Source organism: Rhododendron vialii, chromosome 8a (assembly GCF_030253575.1).
Source record: "Rhododendron vialii isolate Sample 1 chromosome 8a, ASM3025357v1".
Taxonomy (NCBI): Eukaryota; Viridiplantae; Streptophyta; class Magnoliopsida; order Ericales; family Ericaceae; genus Rhododendron; species Rhododendron vialii.
This window is the reverse complement of record NC_080564.1, coordinates 32,894,561-32,907,690: the sequence shown is the minus strand read 5'-3', so window position 1 is coordinate 32,907,690 and position 13,130 is coordinate 32,894,561. Positions and strand designations below refer to the sequence as shown.

The window sequence follows — 13,130 nt, the reverse complement described above, 5'->3', positions numbered from 1 at the left end:
GCCCGAGCCCCCACGATTGTGTGAATGGGTTGCTCTGTTTGTAACCACTCATGTCTACTGGATCAGTTACTTGTTGGAGTCTAACCACATGACCCAAATAGTTAAATTCAAGTTACTAGTAGTATTTTACATGGTTTCTTATATACCCAATAACACCCATATAGACTCTTGACGTGGGTCTTGTATACCCAATAACACCCATATAGACTTTTGACTTGGGTCTAAGTGTTGCAAAATGGGAACAATATTGCTAGTTTTTACCATGGTCGATCTAGTAAAGTCGTCAACTCTCCACCTCAAAATTGATCCTAGTACCTCCGTACGTAGGCGATTGAAAATCACACACGAGTGCATAAGCGGACGTTTTCTTCTAGCTAGAAGTTGTATAAGCGTCTTGTATTCTGGTTGTTCGCTCGATCATCAATTTCAGGTTTCTAAACGCGCAAGCTGACTCGGAATCAGGTTATCAAAAAAAAAAAAACCATCCTCGTTTTCTTTTTCTACATACGAACGAACGAATCGACATAACTTGGATTGGGTCAACTCTCATCACGTTCCCTGTACTCGTTTGGCACAGTTCAGTGACCCAAAATATGTGAGGCTGCGACGCCGAACATGGAAGGTGGTATGACAGAAAGGAGAAACTAAGAAGATATTCCAGTTCCCACTTTTAAGGGTGTATGTATAAAGGAGCACTCAACTGTCGAGAACTGTTCGATTTCAACTGGAGTCTGGACTAGCATATTCCACTATCATTCCAACCTAGTAATTAGATAGGACCCGGTGTCTCTGCGGTCCAACTATAGAGAGTCTATGCAGTTGTATCACAACCGTTCATCTTTCCATTCAACGGTCCAGATTTTAAAAAAAAATTCCGGAGAAGAGTTTAAGTGTTTTTTTAATCTCGACTGTTAAAAACACCATCCGATAATTGCGAACACTCCAACCGCACGTCTGCGGTCCAAATGTGGATGGCAGACAAGCCTTGTGCAATTAGATATGCATTCAGAATACAGTGCTTCATCATTGAGTTACAGCTAGAGTTTCATGTCCACAGGGAGCACGAAGCATGCAAATGAAGGATTAACCACAGCTAACCTTGTTAAGTTTTTTAGGTTTTTCGGGCGTTTTGTCTTTATTCAAAAAAAAAAAAAAAACTTGTTTGGTAATTTTACGTCAAACTTTTATGAACTATTGATTCGTCTCAACCAGAGGAATTGGAAAACCCAAATATTTTTACTTTTACCAAAATACTTTTAGAAATATCCAAGATAATGCCCCAAAAGTTGGTTTTTGGGGCTTTATTTTAGATATTTCTAAAAATATTTGGGTAAAAGTAAATTTTTTAAAATTTTTCCGATTCCTCTCGTCGATGCGAATCAATAATTTACAAAAGTTTGGCATAAAACTAACGAACACCAATTTTTTTTTTTAATAAGAACAAAACTCTCAATTAAAAAAAAAGCCCCCAAAAAAAAAACTTACTAGAACCAGGCCTAGGCTATTCTTTAATAACCGGGATATTAATGACTTCTTGATCATGGTTCCATATAGTGCATTCAAATCATGATCAACGTTTAACATCCCGTGAACTGATATATATCCATATAGAATAGTCGAAAGCTATCCTCTCCGTTCGAAAAAAATTGTCCGATCTCCAAAATTAAAACTTAAAAAAAATGCATATTTGCCAAACCTCTTTTGTGATAAGCTAAAAGAACTCATTAATATCCGACAACTAGCGGCAAAAAAAGTAGAATTGTTTTCGACGAAACTACGTTTATTTTTTAGTTCTGATTTTGCTGATCAGACAATTTTTTTTTTGGGACGAAGGTAGTATTACATTAGGCCGACAAATTAAGAAAAAAGCTACTTTACTTTAGGAGATTATGGAAATATTACTTCGTCACCCAGTTGAAGTCAAGAAAAGGGTCTCGTCTTCTAAATGCCGTGGGGGTTTTGAAAAGTAGGAGTATTGCTTGACTCCAGTCCACTCGATCAAAAAGAGATTTGGAAATCACATAGAGAGGGGCTGTCATTGGAGGAAAATTATTCGGAGGATATACCCATATCCCACTTAGCTTATTTAGTGCGCAGGATACTGCATGCAGGGCCCAATGCAGTAGTCTTTATTGACTTCCATTTGGTGATCCTTTTTGAGTATTTTAAGCCTTCAAAATGATACTCCTACGTACCAACCTACCTCAGAGGAAATGGGGAATTCTTTTGATTGTGTGTTTGCACTTTCGTAGGTAGTAGCTAACAACATGCTCTGGGGTCGGTTTGGTTGGTTGGTTGGTGGGCGGGTTTGTTTCCGGCACGATTGATCAAGGTTCGATTCTTGAGGTCAAGTCGAAAGGAAGTAATTTTCTTGTGAATTTTCTAGTTCCTGTGCGGATGACATGCCTTTGACAGATCGAGGAGGGAATTAGTTGAAGTGTGAGTAAGCTGGCTGAAACGCCCTAACCGTTTAGGAAAAAAAAAAGAGAGGATAGCCACTAACAATTTTAAGGTGGTGAAGACACTGAAAACCTAGGTACTAATTGAGGTAACCCTTGGGTGTGATAGGTTGCTACACAAGTCCAATGGAATATATTTATGATCTTTTGCGATAGATGAGTATAGAATGTAGATTGAATTTCGTACGTAATAGTGATATGGGATTTTGCAGTTCTTTAGTCTAAGCAAGCCAAGAGATCCACAGCGGTACGCATACATATTTCATTCCAAAGAATTGCAATTGAGGTTGTTATGACGTGAAACTTTGCTCGAACATATTTTGAAAGCTCGATTAGAAATTGAGGTTGTTCTGTCGTGAAACTTTGCTCGAACGTATTTTGAAAGCTCAACCAGTTGATAAGTCTTTGATCGATGTTATTAGAAAACCAACCTAGTTTTCGAAGACGGGTCAAAACGGGTGATAAGTAAAGGTTTCTAAAATGCGAATTTTCGAGCTAGCTAGCTACTTGAACTCCAACACACTACTCATGAGCTTGTTTACGCACGTGCGTCTGTACTTACGTCCAATCTAGCTTGAATGCAGTTCGATCGAGTTGTTTTTAAAACTTCGACAACTTAGTACTACTTGACTCGTCGATCTACACGTAACCATAATCACGTTTATTTTGATGAGTTTCTACTAGTTGTTGAAGAGACAAGGTTAGCGTGTGAGCTCCATTAAGGGAGTAACATATATAGTAAAGCTATGGCCTACTAGTTGTTGAGAAGTGATAACATATATTATAGTTTGAGACTTTGAGGTGACTCTCATGGCGCATTATCTAAGTGATAAGTGATAAAAAAAAATAATAATAATAATGCTACGCGCACAATCGTTGTGTCGGTTGTGCACCTAATTCTGGCCGTTCAAATGTGTTTGGACGGTCTAGATTTTAAAAATATTTTTTCAGAGAAAAGTCAAATTTTTTCGGAAAAAAGTTTGAGCGTATTCCTGACCATTTATTATAACAATGAACGGATAAAGATTGATTGTGTGTTGTAACTCGGGAATTTGAGGATAGGAGTACCACACATAGAAAGAAGATTCAAAGGATTGGCTTGAAGTAAGGGACTTTTAGGGGTAGAATAGTTTTGAGGTCACTGTCGAAGGACATAATTAACTTTCACTTTGGGTGTGTAAAGATTTGCAATGAAAATTTTGGTATTTTCTCGCCTCTTTTCTTTCTAAACCAAACAATGAATTAGTTTTCCCTACTTTTCTTTCCTTTTCCTAAGGCTTCGTCTCTGTTTCCGTTGTTTGGCTGAGAAAAGGAGGAAAATATTTTCAAGGTAAAACATTTTGCACCAACGGGGTGAAATTGTTTTCCTCTAATTTCGACCGTAATTCATTTTTGCATTTCACTCCCCGATGGTCCGACATTTCCTAAAACCGTGTATTCTATTTGCTTCTTCTCTCAAATCGTATTAGATCCAAAACGAGAAAAAGGAGGAGGAGGAGGGGAGAGAGAGAGAGCTTACTTGATTAACATATTTTCTAATCCAGCAATCTGCCATTGTTTTGGAAAATAACTTTCGTTGTCACAGTACCACACATAGAGGAATCAATAATCCACAAAAATTTGATCCAAAACTAAAAAAATGCGAACAAAATTTGAATAAAAACAAAACGCCAAATTAAAAATCCCTAAAGCTCATAAAAGGCCTTGGGAGAACAATGCCAAATTAGCAAGTTCATAATCGAAGCTGTACTTAAGTACTCCGTAACTTAACAAAACCTGAGTATATTCATTTAGTGAAGTGGAGTGGTATACATTATATACTCTCATACATTTGAACGAGATTCAAATCTCACTAACTACAACTTACATGAACTAAACTAGCTTGTCGAGTTAAAAATAAGTTACATTTCTTTGCTTCTCCTTCACGTCCCAAGGTCCTTGCTTGGGGAATTGGTTCCTGTCCAATTGGGTTCCGTCCAGTCCCATCCAGTTTTTTGTTTTTGTGGGCTCATCCTGGGATTATAATAATAATCGAAACCATTCATCTTAAGAGCTTGTCAAGTCTTTCAAGAACGAAAAAAAATCCAATTTCATTGGATACAGATCGATAACTTTTTGGAACAAGTTTATCTTGGAACAAATGTATTGAGCACACCGAATCAGAACCATTTGTTTCAAGATAAATGTGTTTCGTTAAGTCAATGATCCGTGCCCAATGAACTTCAAATTTTTTTGCTTGAAAAACTCAACGTGCTCTACAAGACTGACGGATCCGATAATTGTCGTGAGGCTGGAATGGACCCCACAAAAAAAAAAAAAAAACTGCACAGGACTGGATGGAACCGAACCGGACAGGACAGGAACCCAGTCCCTTGCTAGGGTGATGACTGCGGCAAAGGGAAACGTTAGGAGACCCAAAGGCCAAGGATTACTACAAGATTCAACTATTTGAGTCCAAATTCTTGGCCCAATGGAAATTTGGTTCCAAATAGTATCAATCCGTGCTTGTGGCCCAACAAGACGCAATTGACACACACACGTTAAAAACGCCCGAACTCTTGAGTCCAATTCTTGGCAGGACTTGAAATTTACTCCTATTTATTTATCCCTTCAAGTTTTAGATGATTCCTCACTTATTAAGAAAAAATGTAATCCCAGTGACATCCAAATTCATTTTCCCCCAAATTTATAGTTGAGGGATTAACTAAACCAAATTGGAAGAGGTTAATTAGAAGGATGAAAGTGAAATTATAACCCTATTATTAAAAGCACTGGGATTACATTTACCATTTTGGCATTTAACTAAACCAAAATAAGTGAGGAATGTTTTTGTAACAACCCGAACCCTCAAGCACCACGATTTAAATATAACAAAATCAAATATTCTACGCCACCCGTTCGCTAAGCAATAAACAATTATTGAAAGGCCAATTCCCACTTCTTAAATAATTACATAATTACTCGATATGCCTTCGGCATATCCTTCTCTCTCCAACTTACCTTACTCACCTTAACTTTCCTTTCTCTTCTAATCCCTGAACCCTTTTCAGACTTAAACTTGTTTCCCCTCCCCAGAGGACCTCTCACTCTAGCCACCTTTATATTTGCGTAAGGGAATTCTCCGCCCTTCCCCATTTTTTCCCGTCATATATATATATATATATATAATCAAATTCATATATTTCTCATTTCTGCATGTCCTCCACATTGCATGCATACTTACACCTCACACAAATGTCACGTGCATACAACCCAAGAGATGCCACGCCTTCCATTCAGTTTTATTTTCTTTTAATATTAAATTTGTCTATTTTCACAGTTTACTCTTTACCATTCACTGCACATTGGAAAGTTTTACAAAATCAATCCTATTATTTGCTCAAACCCCACAAACCTTCCATTTATATTAATCACCATCAATAATGGTTAACTGAAAGAAATCTGAAGTACGGGTCTCACAGTTTTCGGTTGGACACCAAATTTTAAGAATATGAACGAGACTTTTAGACATCAAATTTGAAGAACATTTACTGTTTTGGCATTTAATTAAAAGTTCAAGAACCTCTAGCATTTGGTGAACCTCTTGCATGAGTGTAAATGTATTCATCCCAGTAAAATTTTAACATTTATCTATCGTCTTCTCCGGCTTCTAAGTTCAATGAGCTAAAATCTCGTGGGTATTATGTCATAGTCCAGACACATGTCGTCTGCTGAACTCAGTTCAAATCATATAGCTCAGAGGCGAAATAAGTTCAATCCATATAGTTGAGGGATTAACTAAACCAAATTTGAAAAGGTTAGAAGGATGAAAGTGAAATTAACCCTATTTAAAAACAAGGTCAGTGTAATCGTATTCGTTGGTTTTACTCCCCCTCTGTAGCCAAACACTCACGTAAAAAATTAAGTCTCCTATTCTCAAAAAAAATTACAAAATTACAACCCAAAGTAGCTCAAGACTAAGGAATTGTTTGATAAAACTGAAAACTGAAACTGAAAAATTAAGTACTGAAAGATGAATGCTAAAATTTTTAAGTTGAAAAACTGTTTGATAAATACATTAAGTACTGAATTGAAAAAATGATGAATTAATTTTGTTCAAATTCTCTTTTAATTTACTAACACTCATAATATACTTATAGTAATGGCGGTGGTGGTTGTGGAGGTGGTGGTGGTGAAGTGGTGATGGTAGAGTGGTATGTGGGAGTGGTGGCGGTGGTGTAGTGATGGTAATGGTGGTGGAGTGGCGGTGGTAGTGGAGTGGTGGTGATGGTGGTGGAGTGGTGGAGCTAGTGGTGGTGATGTGGTGGTGGAGTTGTGGTGGTGGTGGTGGTGGCGGCTGTGGTTGAATGTAAGTATAAAAAAATTAAGCCAGAATTAAGTAGCTCAAAGCTACTTAATTTTTTTTAACTTTTTAGCCTATATTTTAAGTGGTACTTAATCTGTTAAGCAATGTAAAATGTAGTTATCAAACCTACTGAATCACTTATTACTTACTTAATTGATTCAGTTTTAAGTGCTGAATTTAAGTTATCAAATAAGGGCAACAAGGATGAGTTCTAAACTGTTAGACTTTATCCCATATCACGCATATAAACCACCCAAGCTTTAATAATATACTATTTCAGAGGCTACTCCACATATTGTCAATTAGTTTAGATTGAAACTCTCCAAAAAATCTACTATGATATTAGAGGATTCGGGGTGCTATAGTGTAGGGCAACCTACAACCGTCGATCTCATCAACTAACAGTTCAAATTAAAAATAAACTATTTCTTGGAGGAGCCGTTGAAAACACTTTTGGATGACTATAATGCCGCACTCTTTGATGGTCTCACCTCACGTGATCAAATCTCTGTCGCCAGAGTCAAATCTTCATGTGCATCGGGACTGCACAAGAGGGAAAGTGTTAAACTTTATTTCACATTATACTTATTAATACTTATTAGTGTTAAACTTTATTTCACATTATATTTATTTACGCCACACAATTAATTTTAGATTGGAATCCTCTATTTTAATCTAGTACTCCACAACTCTTACATCATGCGTTCGAAAATTCGTAATCTTTGTGAACCCCATAGTATGGGCGTGGATGATATGCCTTAGAAAATTACCCGACAAAATGGATCCTTGTTGACTAAGCTGCAATTTCTTCACCCTTGGAACCCTTTTTCTTCACAGAGGTAGGTACTACTCCCGCAGTTACAAGCACTCGAATTGAAGTACTCTCTCGGGATCTCGCGGGATTCAATTGGCCAGAAAATCCAAACGAAAACCCTCACTCACCTCAGCAGTCCGTCGAATCACGATTTCGCCTGAATCTCTAGGGTTTCATCACTCCGATCGCAGGCTGTCTCTCTCTCATCCGCTAAAATGGTGAGTTTCTCTCCCCTGTCAAATCCATTCACCTCACCTCACATTGCACTACGTTCGAGATCTATCGTGACTAGGAGATTTGAATTTATTTGAGATCTAGCGTTTAGAACACGTTATAGTGACTGATTCTCGTGTGTTTGTTTTGATTTGGGGATTGGCAACCGGCAGCCTCTAAGCCTGAAAATAAAGGTACTGCTTTCCGTTTCGATGTTCGATTTTGAAGTCTTTTTCGGATTAGATCTTTTTTACCCCCTTCAAGTTCTGATATTTTATGCCGACAATCTGTGTTTCATCAGAGAAAACTTGCTCAGAGGTCAGAGAGAGTCAAGTCTGTTGACCTTCATCCCTCAGAGCCATGGTAATTATTGCTTTATTCGCGTAATTTGTCTCGTACGGTATGTCGATCGAAATGTACCTTTTCCAATGCATTCCAAACTAATATTTTTCGTATCAGTAAGTAGCATTGACTTTGTTTCTTCAATCTGAGGAAGCAAAATCTTAGGGCATGTTTGATGCCGGGATTGTAATCTAGCATCCATGCTACAAGGGAATATGTGGCCCCACATGTTTCCGAGGATTAGTTAGTCCCACGTTTGTCGTCTTGGACTAAAGATAAGTCGTCTTGGACTAAAGATAAGACTGGACCAGAGGGGGGCTATTTGCCCATTTAAACATGTGGAAGTAAGTTTGTTTGTTTGGTTGGTTTTTCTTTCCAATTGTTGTTCTACTTATGGTATGATATGTTCCTGTGCAGGATTCTGGCAAGTTTATATTCTGGGACCGTAGGCATCTGGAACTACCAGTCTCAGGTACTACTATGATAATTGATATGTTAGTGAGGAATTAGTTGCTCTTTAACTGAATTATTATAATAAGCCTCTTATGCCTTGCAATACCATGTTGCTTGACGTAAACTCGCCCTTTTTTGCGGGATGTTTTTATCTGAGTCTGGTTTGGAGATGTGTGAGTGGACATTTTATTCTTTCTACTTTACTTAATTATTTGAATTGTGTGGCCAATGGCGATAGATGTAATTGAGGTCATTCATATTGTTTATATGCGTTAACGGACGTACTTGTTGAAGACCATGTACCATTTATATAACGTGTTATTAGCCCTTCCCTATTCCAAAGTAAAACTATGGTTGAGGGTCCCATACAATGTACAAGATGGATTTTATACACTGCTGAGAGACAAGGGTGACAGGGAAAAGTGAAATGAATGGGTGGTGTAATTATTTGAGCTATAGATTATATGCTATTCCTTATGAAGAGAAGAAGTTCTGGGGGTGTTGCACATACGGGTTGAAGGCCAGAGTGAAAGTACACTGTGCCTGTCAGCTATTTGATGTCCTCTAAGGACAGAACTACTATTTTCCCTTCAAGCATGGACAATAGTCAAAGAATTGATAACCCTCTTGGTTGAAATAAATGACCGCGTGTAAACTTAAATATTCTTCTAAAGAAAATTTGCACCGGCTAGCTTTCTGTAACATTTTTGTATTGTCTAGGAGACTGGGCATTTGTCTCAGGTATTCATATCACTTTTGTGGTATTAAGCTTGTGCTGATAAAGGTTTTTAAGAGAATCCAGAACGGACACATGGACCAAATTGCATTGCAGCGTAGTTACAGTAACAGAAGTCGAATAGTATACGGCACAATTAGTTATAAATCACTTACATTCTTTCCTTGATGAGAATATTCTTGTTACTTGAGCCTATTCTGATTCACCTGCTGTTTCTTCTACCTGATCTTAGTATTATTGGCGTAATAGCAATGTGACCTTGTAACAATGTTTCTTGGAATAAAATACAAGAATCCCCTCCCCCCCAGATACAGAAATATATGATAAACTGATCAGTTAGTGTTTAGTGCTAACTAAAATTTCTCTTGTGAAATCATAGACTATGGTGAAGTCGTTTGAAGTGACTGAGTTACCAGGTATGTGATCACAATTTCACAATTTTTTCCCGGCAGCTGTATATTTCTCTTGCATTCTCGTCTTCGCGAGAGCTTTGCTGTGCTCTAATATCTACCTATGGGTTTGCAGTTAGATCTGCAAAGTTCATTGCACGGAAGCAGTGGGTTGTTGCTGGTGCTGATGACATGTTTATTCGTGTTTACAACTACAATACAATGGATAAGGTCAAAGTATTTGAGGCACACACGGATTATATTAGGTGTGTGGCTGTTCATCCTACTCTTCCGTATGTCCTGTCGTCATCTGATGACATGCTTATAAAGCTTTGGGATTGGGATAAGGGCTGGGTGTGTACTCAAATTTTTGAGGGACATTCCCATTATGTTATGCAAGTGACGTTTAATCCAAAAGACACCAACACATTCGCTAGTGCATCTCTTGATCGCACAATAAAGGTATGAACTTAATTGTCTATTTCTGATCTTTTAACTAAATATTTATTGTATAATTGAATATATGTTAAAGGTGACTTAATTGGCTATTTTTTATGTTTCCCATTTTACCTTCTTTCCAGATTTGGAATCTCGGCTCCCCCGACCCAAATTTTACATTGGATGCTCATTTGAAAGGTGTAAATTGTGTTGACTACTTCACAGGTGGTGATAAGCCATATCTGATAACTGGTTCTGATGATCATACGGCAAAGGTTTGCCTCCTACTTTCCTTTGTCCTCTTCCTTTGCAGGTTCGTGTGCATGTACAGTGTGAATATGCTTGTGACTTTTTACTTTGAAACAGGTATGGGACTATCAAACGAAAAGTTGTGTCCAGACACTAGAAGGCCACACTCACAATGTTTCAGCTGTTTGTTTTCATCCTGAACTTCCCATTATAATGACGGGTTCTGAGGACGGCACAATTCGTATATGGCATGCTACCACATATCGGTAAGTTTCGGGGTTGGATTGTCTTAATACACACGTAGACTTGCTCAACTCTTCCTCTTTTTCTTATCATACTTGGCACAGTAGGCGAATAATTTATGCAGTTGTTGTAATTTGTATCCCCTCTTAGGAAGTAACGTTGCTCATGGAATATTCTAACCGTATAAACTTCTTATTATCGAGTCATTAGTTAATGACTTTGAATTGGGGTATGCAAGCTTTGTTTGTTGGGAAATAAATTGAAATTATGTGTATGTAGGCTCTGTTTGTTGTGAAATTAGTGTATGTAGGCTTTATTTCCTCTATTTGGATGTTATTTAATGATTTGCTCTACTTATGTTGTTCTCCTTACTTAAAACTTGGGGAGGGGGGAGGATAATATTTTTGAAAATTAAAGAAAAAGGGAAACAACGGACTAATCTCTGGGCGCCGATTAATCGCGGGTTAATCGGCCTAGGCGCTAGGCGGTGACCAGCCCACACAACTAGCGCCTTGCGACTTTAAGAACATTGACTAAGCCCAAGGTATAAATCGGTCCAGAATGAAATGGTGAAGACTTTTTTAGGGTCTGTACAGACTACAATCGCTTAATCAGATGAGGACAAGTTATGCGTTATTGTCTTACTTCTCCGGTTGCCCCTATCCCGAGTCTCTTTATCATTCATTTAGACATCCTCGTTAAGACTCTCTGCATGCATGTGTTGAGGGTCTTCACTGCCTCTTACCTGCCTAAACTCTTGTTGCACTTCCAGATTCTTGAGTTTGTGAGTTCAAGGACCTTGTTATTATGCCACCACCATCACTTGCTACATCTAGCTAGGTTACATGGTTTCAAATTTTGTATGGTAATTTCCATTTGTGATTTGGGTAGCAGACCTTAAAGGTTGCGATCCTTTGTAGCTCAATTGTAAAGATGAAATTTGTTTCAAACGATATCCAATTGGGTTGAAGTTATGAAGTCAAATATTAAGTGTATTCAAATACACAAGATCTTCAGGCGATATGGATGCTTGTGCGTTTTTCATGCGTGTTTGTGTGTGCTTAAATCCATTCATTTTTGTTCACACTGTGGTTTTCGGTTTTATGTTTTCATTGTTGGTGAGTTTTTGGAGTTTATGTTGGTTCTTTAAAATGTTGTGTCCTGTTCTCATTTTGCAGCCTCGAGAACACGCTGAATTATGGTCTTGAAAGAGTTTGGGCTATTGGATGCATGAAAGGTTCTCGCCGGTGAGTTTTTACTGGATCTGGGAATGAGGTCTATTGTCGGTTAGAGTTGTAGAGAGATGTTAACATGACTTGTAGATTCTTGAGTTTGTTCAGTTAGCAATTTTACATGTGGTGTTCAAGGGATACTTACCAAATATTAAAAACCGCTAGGGTCAGCAGTCATTCCTAAATTGTCAGATTGGCAAATTCTTAAAGGTTGGAAGTTATGGCTGAATGAGTTTTTGTGCTTGAATACAGTATTGCTTTCTTAGGGGAGTATAGTATTGCTTTCTCAGGGAAGACTAAGGACAGAAAATTTGCTTGCTCTTGCTAATTCTGTCCCATTGATCCTTGAGTTTTTTTTGACACTTCTCTATCTGACACATTTTCGATGGTGGTTGCTTGGTCCGCACAGGGTTGTAATTGGTTACGATGAAGGTACCATTATGGTTAAAATTGGTCGAGAAGAACCTGTGGCAAGTATGGATAATAGTGGAAAGATCATATGGGCCAAACATAATGAAATTCAGACTGTTAACATTAAGAGTGTTGGAGTAGATTATGAGGTTTGTTTTTGTTGTTTGCTAATCTTTTCTTAGTATCATAAAATGTGCGCTCAGGTGATAATGAAATCTATTGTGCCGTTTCCTTTTCAGGTTACTGATGGAGAAAGATTACCTTTGGCAGTGAAAGAGTTGGGGACCTGTGATCTTTATCCACAAGTGAGTTGATTTTCTTTGGATATTCACATTATCTGATGTGTTGTGTGATGTTATTTTCTCAACCATGTGGGCCTTCTTTTGGAAGTAGCACTGCTGCTGAGGAAAGCAAATTTTAATAATAGCTATCGAAAGGGGCTGTACCTTGCACAAAAAGTAAAAAGCATGATAGCCTTTGTCACTCTGACAGAAGTGGTCACTTGAGAGAAAATACCCTTGAGATTCTTACAAGCACAGACATACTAAATCTCCAATATAGTCAAGGTCAGGCATAACCTGCACTAGTATTATTCAACCTTTGTGCCTTAGAAAGTTGGTTACAATCCACCTATTATGGCAATCTCCTGCCAGAAGTCATATAATATTTGTACGATTATACGTATATAAACTTCAATTCACATCAGGTTTTCTAAGTGATTATTAACGAAGAGTGTCGATTGTGAGCTACATTAGTGGCATCATGATCTGTTGCCATTTGTGTTCACTAACTCTGATGTTTATGTC

The 13,130-nt window shown here is 37.9% G+C and overlaps 1 protein-coding gene across 2 annotated transcripts in view; it reads left to right on the top strand.

Annotated features, from left to right (window-relative positions):
- Positions 1–7,540: 7,540 nt before the first annotated feature.
- The window catches only part of LOC131335487 (coatomer subunit beta'-2), a 12,572-nt gene continuing 6,982 nt past the window's right edge, over positions 7,541–13,130 (top strand). For both annotated transcript variants that reach the window (XM_058370865.1, XM_058370866.1), the window contains exons 1-11: positions 7,541–7,836; positions 8,005–8,025; positions 8,133–8,194; positions 8,591–8,645; positions 9,742–9,778; positions 9,888–10,213; positions 10,333–10,464; positions 10,556–10,704; positions 11,860–11,928; positions 12,323–12,473; positions 12,564–12,629. In XM_058370865.1, coding sequence (XP_058226848.1) covers positions 7,834–7,836; positions 8,005–8,025; positions 8,133–8,194; positions 8,591–8,645; positions 9,742–9,778; positions 9,888–10,213; positions 10,333–10,464; positions 10,556–10,704; positions 11,860–11,928; positions 12,323–12,473; positions 12,564–12,629 — 1,071 coding nt within the window. In that variant the 5' untranslated portion in view covers positions 7,541–7,833. The remainder of the gene's footprint in view (positions 7,837–8,004; positions 8,026–8,132; positions 8,195–8,590; positions 8,646–9,741; positions 9,779–9,887; positions 10,214–10,332; positions 10,465–10,555; positions 10,705–11,859; positions 11,929–12,322; positions 12,474–12,563; positions 12,630–13,130) is intronic.